At 33.4% G+C, this 10,268-nt stretch overlaps 2 protein-coding genes across 2 annotated transcripts; both read right to left on the bottom strand.

Moving 5' to 3' along the window:
* Positions 1–598: 598 nt before the first annotated feature.
* LOC122593544 lies at positions 599–6,238 on the bottom strand. The gene is made up of 10 exons (XM_043765966.1): positions 6,098–6,238; positions 5,111–5,177; positions 4,751–5,004; positions 4,077–4,635; positions 2,712–3,314; positions 1,694–2,134; positions 1,421–1,615; positions 1,206–1,262; positions 876–938; positions 599–777 (listed from the first exon to the last, which is right to left on the bottom strand). Exons 1-10 carry the CDS (start codon positions 6,127–6,129, stop codon positions 691–693), a joined length of 2,358 nt encoding a protein of 785 aa, XP_043621901.1. The 5' UTR covers positions 6,130–6,238; the 3' UTR covers positions 599–690.
* Positions 6,239–8,506: 2,268 nt separating this feature from the next.
* LOC122592628 (photosystem I subunit O) lies at positions 8,507–10,059 on the bottom strand. The gene is made up of 4 exons (XM_043764911.1): positions 9,883–10,059; positions 9,350–9,422; positions 8,953–9,135; positions 8,507–8,772 (listed from the first exon to the last, which is right to left on the bottom strand). Exons 1-4 carry the CDS (start codon positions 9,965–9,967, stop codon positions 8,676–8,678), a joined length of 438 nt encoding a protein of 145 aa, XP_043620846.1. The 5' UTR covers positions 9,968–10,059; the 3' UTR covers positions 8,507–8,675.
* Between the last annotated feature and the right edge of the window lie 209 nt (positions 10,060–10,268).

Genomic DNA, 10,268 nt, shown 5'->3' with positions numbered 1-10,268 from the left:
GGTGTTTGGGATTACATTATAAAGTGATTATCTGATTATTACATTTGCAAAACGCAAATAATCTAAAAAGGTGTTTGTATGAAAAAGTGATTATTGGCTATGAAAACGCAGTTTTGGAGAAACGTGTACCTACATGTTTTTTCAAAACGTAGTTTGAAAAATGCATAATCTATTTTAAAAAAACGGATTTTGTTTTATAATCGCAATACCAAACACCCCCTTAATCTATAACTATCTGATTATTTTTTATGTTGTATTTTAAATTACAAATAAATTTTTTTTAATACATGTTTGGGATTTTCATAATTAAATTATAAAAAGTAGAAGTTATAATATACTAAATTAGGATATAAATTGTACGGGTATAATGTGTATTTTACATATTTAGAATTATAGAACTTAACAAAAAATGTAAAATTGTTATTATGAAAGTATAGATGAATTAAAAAAAAAGAAAAAAGAAAAGAAGGCCCCTAACAAACATAGAAGAATGTTAACTAATTGCTTGACAAGCTAAATATGTGGTGGTTTAGAAATGATTGAAACATGCCACAGACAATATAATAGTAATAATAAAGTTTTAACAGTTTTGAAAAGCTTTTTGAAAATTCGTTTTAATAATCATAACTCAAAAGATGTCATTAACATTTATACGCTACATTATTTGATACTACAACAAATGTACAGAGTTCAAGCTCCTCCCAAACCATGTGTAGGATGGGGATGCTCATCACAGAAGGATTCTTTATCAGCATCCTTGGACGTTAACATGTTGACCTGCCAATTTTGAGGCATGCAAGTCAAATTTCTCTTATGTGAAAGCAGAGATTATCATATATTACTCGTATAAAATAAAACATTAGGAGAAGATCAACCTTGACAATTTCCGGGATTGAGCTTGGGGATAAGTAGGCTGCTAATATACTCAAGTTGAAATCCTGAACACAAGAAGAAAATCATTTACTTTCAAGCGCCACAAAACTAAGATAGTTCCGTGTGCAGGGTTTGCAGGCAGAACGGAATGGATCATTCCGTAATCAATGTGTTTGTTTGCTATGTAAATTGAAACGAACTATTGCATAAGAAATGCAATCCCTTCGATTTTATTGTTTTCCATACTTAGAGGGTGGGGTATTTTTTTCTCATCCTTTCAAACAACGAATGAAATGTAAGTATACATCTGCATAGAAGAAAGAAAAACTCACTCTAAATGGATCCCCTCTCAAAGACTGCACAAACATCGACGACCCAGAACTTTTTCCCTGCATACCAGCAACCAAGCAAACATGAAAAGTGATCACAAATTACCAAAAGATGTTTGCTATTATGCATTATATTACAACAATTAGCAGTATACCAACACTTGAGCATCTTTAACTCTTACTATCACTGTAGTTTTAATGTTTGATGAAGCTCTTACCTCTAATGATATATCTCTGAGGCGTCTTCCTGTTTGAGCACAGCAAATTCTTACAACATGTTCATCACAACTTCCACTAAGAATATAATCCCTTCCATTCATGTAATATGAGCGAGTATAGTTCTGAGAACTTCCCGTTGGGGGTATACCAAAATCTAAGTGAAGCCTTCCATCAACAGCCAGCAGTTGTTTAACCTGTAAAAAAGTATGCACATAATTACTAACACGCACATAGTCCATTGAGTAAATTTAATTCATACGTTCTAGGTTTACCTCGTTGTCAACAGCCGACGCAAGAAGATAATGATCATCTGGTGAAAAACAGACCATTACATTTCCTCGACCACTAGAAGATGTGTAGCACGGGGAGTGTGGGTTTTGTCTTAAATCCCACATTTTGACATCATGATCAAATGAAGAAGTGGCGAACATAGATGGCGAATGATTTGCAAATTTCACAACATTAATGTGCTCCTGGTGCATGTCGGTGAACACCTGCAGCCGTTTACCAGTGCAAATGTCATACAAAGAAACATGTTTTGAATACCCACTGGCAAGAAACAGCTCGTCCAATGAGTTGACATGCACAGAAGTCAATTGGTCAAACTCATCGAAGGAAGCAGAAGCACCACTCCTGTAGACACTGGAATGTGTTGAAGGGATATGCTGGATATCATATAGCTTGAGCAAACCATTGTCCGAACCAGCAATAAACTGAAATATGCAACCCAGAATGAAATAATGAAAACTGTTAAATTCCATCACTTTGAAATTCTGTATAAGAATGCGACAAGCAGATTTACTAGAGGTGACCATTTTGACCCATTTAGTTAGGAATAGGTCGATTTGGGCCACAAATTATCTCTAACTGGTCAAAAGCTGGTACATAAATAATTGGTCAAAAAGAAAATGAGTCGAGAATGAATCAAAATATCAAACGTTGCCTGAAGGGAAATATAATGCATCAAACCTTGTAAACCAGTGTTTCAATAAATTAGATTATTTTATAGAAATAATACAGCTTTTGTAATCATGTTTGACACACAATTATAAAAGTTCGTGTTATGACCCAAACCCATTTTGACGTGTTACCTACCCTCCCAGCTTTCCACCTCTAAGATATATATTCAACGATAACATTATAAAAGATGAAGTTCAAAATATATGATATTGTATGCATGATGCTATCCGTTTACATATCAGTAATCTTAAGTCTTAACAATATACAGGGACGAAGACATGTATTTTTTAGTTAAACTATAGGTCAAAATTTTGAAGCATAGGGATATACCTTTGACGGATACTTTTTAAGCCAACATAGACCTAAAACACTATTCATTGCTCCATGTGACGGGATGTACCGGACAATCTTCTCACTTTCATGGTTAATGACAACAACTTCACCATCCAAAGTTCCAATAACCATGAGATTTGAATTAGTTGGATGATACTCAAATTGTCTTGGACGGAATTTTCTACCATCACCTCTTGTTAGGCCGCTGGACATTATAGAAAGTGGATGCAAAGAAGGCAATACTGCACACCCAACTTTGGAAGCACCAAGTGATCTGGAATAAGAATACTTTGATTTGATCTCACGGTTTTTCAGGATACTAACAACGCTCTCTTTATTTGCTCTTTTATATGGTAGATACTCAAAGTTATCAGAATAGATTTCAGCAGCTCGATCTCTGTCGGCCTTTCTTATTGGCTGGTTATCCAAGATGTTTAAATATGGCATTGAAGCTATCATGTATTCTCTATAATATTTTTCGTAGCATATTGGTGAAGTGTGATAAGAGCGGCGTCTTTTACGGGAAACATATGAGATAGGTCTTGATACAGATGCACTTGGCCACGACTCTTCGGCCTCTTCTGACCCCCAAGGGATAAACTGATGTAAGATAAAACAACCTTAGCATTGTAAACAGGCATTTGGCCTAGTGGGATCCAAGTGTAATGTGCAAGTCCCAAATGGTACAACGGAAGGAAGGGTGTGAGGTTTTCCATTTAAAATAAATGTTAGCATTGTCCTCAGGAGGATAGAGTTATTAAAGCTATTAGTCCACCGGGCAACATGCATATAAAGCTATTAAATGTTCAACTTGAATATTATAGCAATGCAAAATAAGATAATTAAAAAGATAAAATTCATATAAAAGTCCAATCTTTTAAAGAAAGAAAATCAAGGTAAGGAACTTAAATGATATAGTTTGGGAAGGTAACTTTTTCGTTTTTTTTCCTTCCTATTTTGGAAAGGTATTTTATTGCCAGGTTTATGAAGAATGTAGTTCAAATTATCACTAAACTTCAGGATTACCCAAAGCAAAAGCTTTTTGAAATTTTGTGCTGCTTAGTAGTTAAAATGGGGGCTAGCCCGGGAGAGTCGAGCCTTTGGCTAACATGTACACGACCTAACCGGTATTCCCACGGCCGTTCCTGGACTCTTCCCTGGCCATCACAAGGTGTTTTTTACGCAGGGAGGTTTGGAATCCAGACCTCTTCTGAGACCTTGGGGCCTCCTTACCACTAGGCTACCTTGTAGATGGTTTGCCTTTTTGGAGTGAAAAAAATAATAAACATATATTTGTGTAACTAGTCCTAAAAATACTAAAATATAAGAAGCATGGTGCTTTCCAAGCAAAATACTACTTACCTCATTAGGAAGATCAAGTAAGCCATTCCAGATACTAGATCCATAAGTGAAATCTTCCAGCAAATTCATGCCAGGGTGTGTACTTGAAAAGTCAACTTCACTATCTGTTGAATCATCAGATTCGATTACTATTTCATGAATTGCATTATAATTCATTGGTTCATCATCGCCATTAGAATACAAATCTGTGTGTTCTTCCTCAGTTTCATCCATTGGATCATAACTAGTGCTCTCATCTGTTTTTGTCCCAAAAGCTCGAGGACATGCCTTTGTGTCATCACAACATAAGCAGCTCTGAAAGCGGAGTTCAACTAAAGATGGGAGTTTTGCAAGTGACGCACTTGTACTCCACAGATTGGATATTTTTGTCTCACATAAAGATAGACTCTTTAAATTTGGCATATACGAAAAACAATCCTTCCCAAAACTGGTTAGCGATGTGCTAAAATCCAGATTGAGTGTGTGCATCTGCATGAACTTCCCAACCATATTTAGCTTCCGGAAATGGGAAAACTTTAAGTTTAAAACTTGGCATGCCAAGCCTCCCAATGAGAGCCCCCTGGCGAAAGATTCATAAGCAAACCATCATATCAAGTTATTTTACTGCTGATTATCTAATAATACATACAGAAGAATATGGAATGCATGTAAATTGAAGGAAATTTATAACATACAATAAAAAATCCTTGCCAAAAGTTCTGTCATGGAGATCCACGACCCTGAGCTTTTGGTTTACCGCACGCAATAACAATAAAACAGAATCGCCTTCCAATGAACATGATGACTTTTGAAGAATGTCGACTGCATCTATCTCTGAAAGGTCAATGTGGCCAAAAGCATTGTAAAATGGATGAAAGTCAACCCCTTTTATATCATCCAAGAAGATCACAAAGCTAGATTCTTCCTTATTCCATTTCTTATTCTCAGCCTTGCATCATAAAAAATGTTAAGTATGCAACTAATTACGATACACGCATTCTGTGATACGCCTTCACCAACACAACATAAATCAAGATAATAGCAATGTAGCGAACCTTAACGAAAGCTGACAGAACGGCTTGATTAGGTTTGGTTTTCCAAGCATTGCAAAAATCAATATACCTACAAACAAAAGAAATGTAATAAGAAATCTAACAAACATGTATGGTAAACTCTTAACAATCTCCATTATCTCCCAATCCATTACATCCAACCTAAAACAATTACATATCGTACCCAAAATGAACAAAATCCAACACATCGATAGTTAGAATAGTGCAAAAGAAGATTAAAACAATGTTACATTTGAGTGAATCATCCCAAGGATAAGCCTGCAATTACTTGTTCGATAAAGACTAGTCCTAAAACTAACAAAGGTAAGGGCATTTAGAAATATTAATAAGGAACCCAATTATCCAAACAAATTTTTTGATGATGTCAGATCAGTTGGTTGTTTCATAACTTGCAGCTACATGAGCTTGATTTACCACTCACATAATGGGCATAGAACATTCTAACGTGTGTAAGTTGGGATTGTCGCAAAATCAACTTTTTAAATACTTTTTAGAATAATCATGTTATTACCAAGGCTGGAGGTTCGATCCTCATCCCATACAAAGGCCGGAGGTCCTTTTCTACCAGTTAGGTAAAACCTAGCCTCTCTATCTAGGTAGAGGTAAGGTCTGTCTACATCTTAACCTCCTCCATACACCGTCGAGGTCAGAACCCGTTCCTTTTTTAGATAAACCCTAAAGTCATTTGGGATTTTCTTGATTTTTTTAACACCTATTCTTTGCATACTTATCAAATCAACTTAACCTCACAAAGTAAACATCTTGAGAAACCTTCCCTGTAGAGGGTCCGTTTATTTATCAAATCCAGTTAAATTTTTATTAAGTACAAATCTAACCAATGCAATTTATATAAACACATAATTTCACCATATTATCAAACACACAATATATATACATATATATATATACTAAAAAAGAAAAAAATGAAATATTGCAATGAAAAAACAACACAAAAAAAAAGGTATTTACTTGTGTTTTAGGATGCCGATATCCATTGCCATGAGGGATTGTAAGATATTGAGGACGCCGGAAAAACGTCAACGCGACGTCGTATAGCCGTACCAATCTAATTCAATTTGTGAGGTTCGATCATCATAAATCGAAATTTACGGTCCCAATTAAATGGAAGTTCCCGGAAATTTACTTTTTTTTTTTTTTTTATAATTATTATTGGTTCAAAGTCGTTGTATCATGTCAAAATTGTACTTTACTTTTCATTTTTTTTTCTTTCTATTTTTCGTTATTTAGAGTTTTGGAAAATGTTAAATTAAGCCCAAATACAGTAAGGGTTGTATTTAACGTGCATAAAAAAATTTATACCTTCCATGTTAAAAGTCTGCCCCCTGATTTTCATAGTAAATATATAAACAATTTATGCACCTTAAACACAGCCCTAAAAACTGTATTTAGCAAACCCCGAGAGTTTTTATTTATTTTGAAGTTTTCTTGTGTTATGTAATAATTTATAAACTAAAATGCCCAAAAATCAATCTAATAATAGGATTGTGACACTTGGATAAATCAAGAGATAAGATTAGGAAAGAGAATTAGTGGATACCACGTGTCAAGTTTAATAGTTTAGGTTGATTTTTAGGCATATGATTTAAGTTGATTTATCATTTTCTATTTGTATATTAAAAAAGAAACTAGTTTTTTAAGATTGTCATTAACTCACGAAACATAACGATACTACATACGTAAAAATAAATGTATATTACAAAAGCGTACATAAAACTAAAAGAAATGCATAACATAAAACTAAAAGAAATACAACACGAAGAATAAAAAGTTGTTCAAAACTTTATTTAAAAAAACAACACTACATCATAGTGTTACATAATTATTTGGTCGTTGGTCATGCATTATGTTGAAGACTCTCTGTAAAATAATTACCAATGACTATACTAATAAATGAATGAACAAACAAATGATATACCAGCATTAACGTCGTTAAAAAATAAAAAAAAAAAATCAAATTTACATGCTTAGATCTTTAAAAAACGAATTTAAAAATAAAAAACAAGCTGAGCGTCCTCAATTGAAAATGAAGTGCAACAATTAAAAATGTTTCAAACTTTCAATTACGTTTTAGCTGTGTTAGTAAGTAAGTGTTTGGAAAATTGGTTTGTGAAAGAAATCATGCCTTTTAAACACATAATTTGTTTGGAAAAGCAACATGCTTTCCTAAAATTGCATTTTATTATATAAAAACACATATAACCACATATTTGTATAATCTTTTTTTATCCTTATTTGCGTTATACACAATATATAATTGGACAGCTTATGCATTTATGAAGGTCAAACTCCTTTAATGGTCAAATTAAACTCATGTTATAAAAAGTTCGGGAAGCTTTCAATATTATGATGAAAGATACTATCGGAGAGACAAAGTGAAAACAATTTTTTCTTAGTTTTCTTACAAATGTTATAAAAAATTCGGATAAAATGTCATACAATCAAAGTGACATCTCACTGATTCAAGGATCATCTATTCATCTCATATTATTTGAGGGTAACTAAAATGGATGGCCGAAGAGTTTACAAGTTTTAAGTTTTCGCGAATCAAAATGTACATTGGTCACCAATGAAATCAAAATGAAATCAAAACTCAACAATATATGATAAAAACAAAAAGTATAATAAAATTGGTGTAAAATTAAACAACATGGAATGCTTGATATTCTAGTGGGTATATATATATATATATATATATATATATATATATATATATATATAAGGGATAGCATCGTTGCAGCGGGGTGTTTTTACCATGAAAATCAAGAGGTATTTTTGTAATAAATCAATCACTTAAATGGTATGTGAGTGCAACTGCGGCCATGGAAGTTGTAGTCGACTGCAGCTATCATTTTTTAAAAAATAAAATAAATTAAATTAGTTGTACCGGCTGGTATTAAATTAGTTTCTCATATGTAGGTGTATATATAAGTTTTTGATTTGAGTTTGTTTTGGTTTTTGATTAAATTTTTGTTTGGAGGTTTGTTAAATACAAAGATGAAAAAGGCAAAAACAACAAACCATAAGGACAAATTTTGCACTTAACCATAGGGACAAATGAGTGAAAAGACATATATGCCCCTCACGTGCCTTGATTCAAAGACGAAATGCAAACCACAGGGACGATTTTAACCAAAAGTTAACGGCAAGGATATAAATTGCTTATTAAAAAAACCACAGAGACAAAAAAAGTACTTTGGCCAATTCTTTTTAATGCAGAATTCCCACTTGTGAAATGGTCTCTAAGCCTTGTAAACATTACTAATGTACAATTTAGCTATAGCTTTCACTTGAACACTATAATTTACCTACAACTTCCGGTTATCATATTTTGGATTTCGTAGCTAACTTTTAACCTTATTAAACAAAACTGAAATCGTTATAACTTTAATTTAATGGCATAGTGATAATATATTACACAACAAGGACAAGGAAGATTAGAGAATCCGTGATTCCCAGAGGGCCATTTGGATATAAGCAAACATAGATTAGGTACTGAGAAATAAAAATTTAGAAACACACAAAGACTCTACTTCTCAAAATAATCTTCGGTCCTTCCTTTGAACCCAATTTGCCCAAAAGTGAGGCATATAAAGAGTCCTAAATGCCATGTCACCAACCACAACCTAAAAAATCAATCAATCAAGATCAACAATAAATTAACGGATTAAATTGAGAAAAAGATATATAAACGGGTAAGGTTCAAACTTCAAACAAGAAGAGGTTTTTTTCTATTCTTGTTATTTAGAAAATGGCGAGTATTTGAGTCAGATATATATTACACACGATGCAAGATTCTAACTTACCAAAAGGGGGAAGTGAGAGCCGGAGGGGTGGGGAAGTGAGCGAGCTCGGTTCCAATGCTCCCAAAGAATAAGCCACTCAAACTATCACCATTTATTGCGGGTATGCTTGAGGGTGCAAGCCATCCGATCAACCCAAACCCGATCACATTCAAGTCTCTACGTAGCCAGTCTCTTGGAAAAGTACTAGTAACATTTATTTATTTATCAACATATATAACAAGTTAGTAATCACTAGCTAGCTAGAGTTTGTGAATAAGAATCATACATGGCTAGTTAATTACCTAGTTATATATATGTCCTAATTAGACATTAGTTAAGGCTATAGCAGAATTTTATATGTCGATAACTTAATTAGTAAACGAGACTTGTCGAAAGTAGGATTTTGGTTTAAATTTACCATGTGTACTTGCCACCGGAAGCTTGTGCAACCCTTAAAGGGTTCCTTGCTATTGTGGGAGACTTCAAGAAGGCTGAAAAACATAACAAAGTATACAATTATTACAACGCTATTAAAACGTACCCTACATAGTTAGTTACTATATGTGTAAATACATATACTGGATTAAGTTAAGAAAACTAAAGGCCTATTTGTTTTTTTAACAAGTGACTGGATGAATATTAAAAAAAAAAGTGACTGAACAGTTAAATAATATTTGTATGATTTAAGTTAATACAATTGTTATTTTATTTTATCAAGTCAAAAATAAACAATTTTGATTGACTTAATGGGTTAACTATTTTTTTGTTAAGTGCATTAAGTCCTAACAAAAGGACTTAATTAACTTACATTTTGACATCGGGGCATAAAATCATTGAAAATATATACTGCAGTTTTATAACTTGGTTGTGCGTATCGCGAGCCTAAAATCTAGTTAATATTAGTAGTTTAATATATAAGTCGAAAAAGAAGCGTTGATGATGTGAACCAACCTGAATTTAAGGTGGATTTGTTGCGGTTGAGTGGTGAGAGGGAAGAAGTGGCCAAGCCCACTACGGTTGAGGTTGCTGCGGCCATGGTTAGTTTTGGTTCGCTGGCTAGCTAGCTCTCAAAAATTATTGCAAGATAGAGTAGAATGTTGAATTGGTGGTGGTGTGAAGTTTTGGACGGACTTTTTGATCATATGGGAAGGATAGATTCAAGTGGCTCTAGATTGCATTGGTTACTAGATGCTCAATAGCATCTTGCCACGTGGATTATCCGTGGATAATATAGATCTTCATTTGGTTACATATTTTGCCATGTGGAGTCCTTATGGATAATATGAATTTTTCTCAACGTTGACTACTAATTATTTTTTTTTTCTATAATACCTTAA

This window comes from Erigeron canadensis, chromosome 3, assembly GCF_010389155.1.
Source record: "Erigeron canadensis isolate Cc75 chromosome 3, C_canadensis_v1, whole genome shotgun sequence".
Taxonomy (NCBI): Eukaryota; Viridiplantae; Streptophyta; class Magnoliopsida; order Asterales; family Asteraceae; genus Erigeron; species Erigeron canadensis.
This window is presented reverse-complemented; position numbering and strand designations above follow the sequence as displayed.

Coding starts and splice junctions, on each gene's coding strand:
- LOC122593544 (XM_043765966.1), bottom strand. CDS start 6,129: ATGGCAATGGATATCGGCATCCTAAAACACAA. Junction 5,178..6,097: donor ATCGGCATCCTAAAACACAA/GTAAATACCTTT, acceptor TTTTGTTTGTAG/GTATATTGATTTTTGCAATG. Junction 778..875: donor CAATCCCGGAAATTGTCAAG/GTTGATCTTCTC, acceptor CAAAATTGGCAG/GTCAACATGTTAACGTCCAA.
- LOC122592628 (XM_043764911.1), bottom strand. CDS start 9,967: ATGGCCGCAGCAACCTCAACCGTAGTGGGCTTGGCCACTTCTTCCCTC. Junction 9,423..9,882: donor CAAATCCACCTTAAATTCAG/GTTGGTTCACAT, acceptor TATGTTTTTCAG/CCTTCTTGAAGTCTCCCACA. Junction 8,773..8,952: donor GCTCTCACTTCCCCCTTTTG/GTAAGTTAGAAT, acceptor TTGATTTTTTAG/GTTGTGGTTGGTGACATGGC.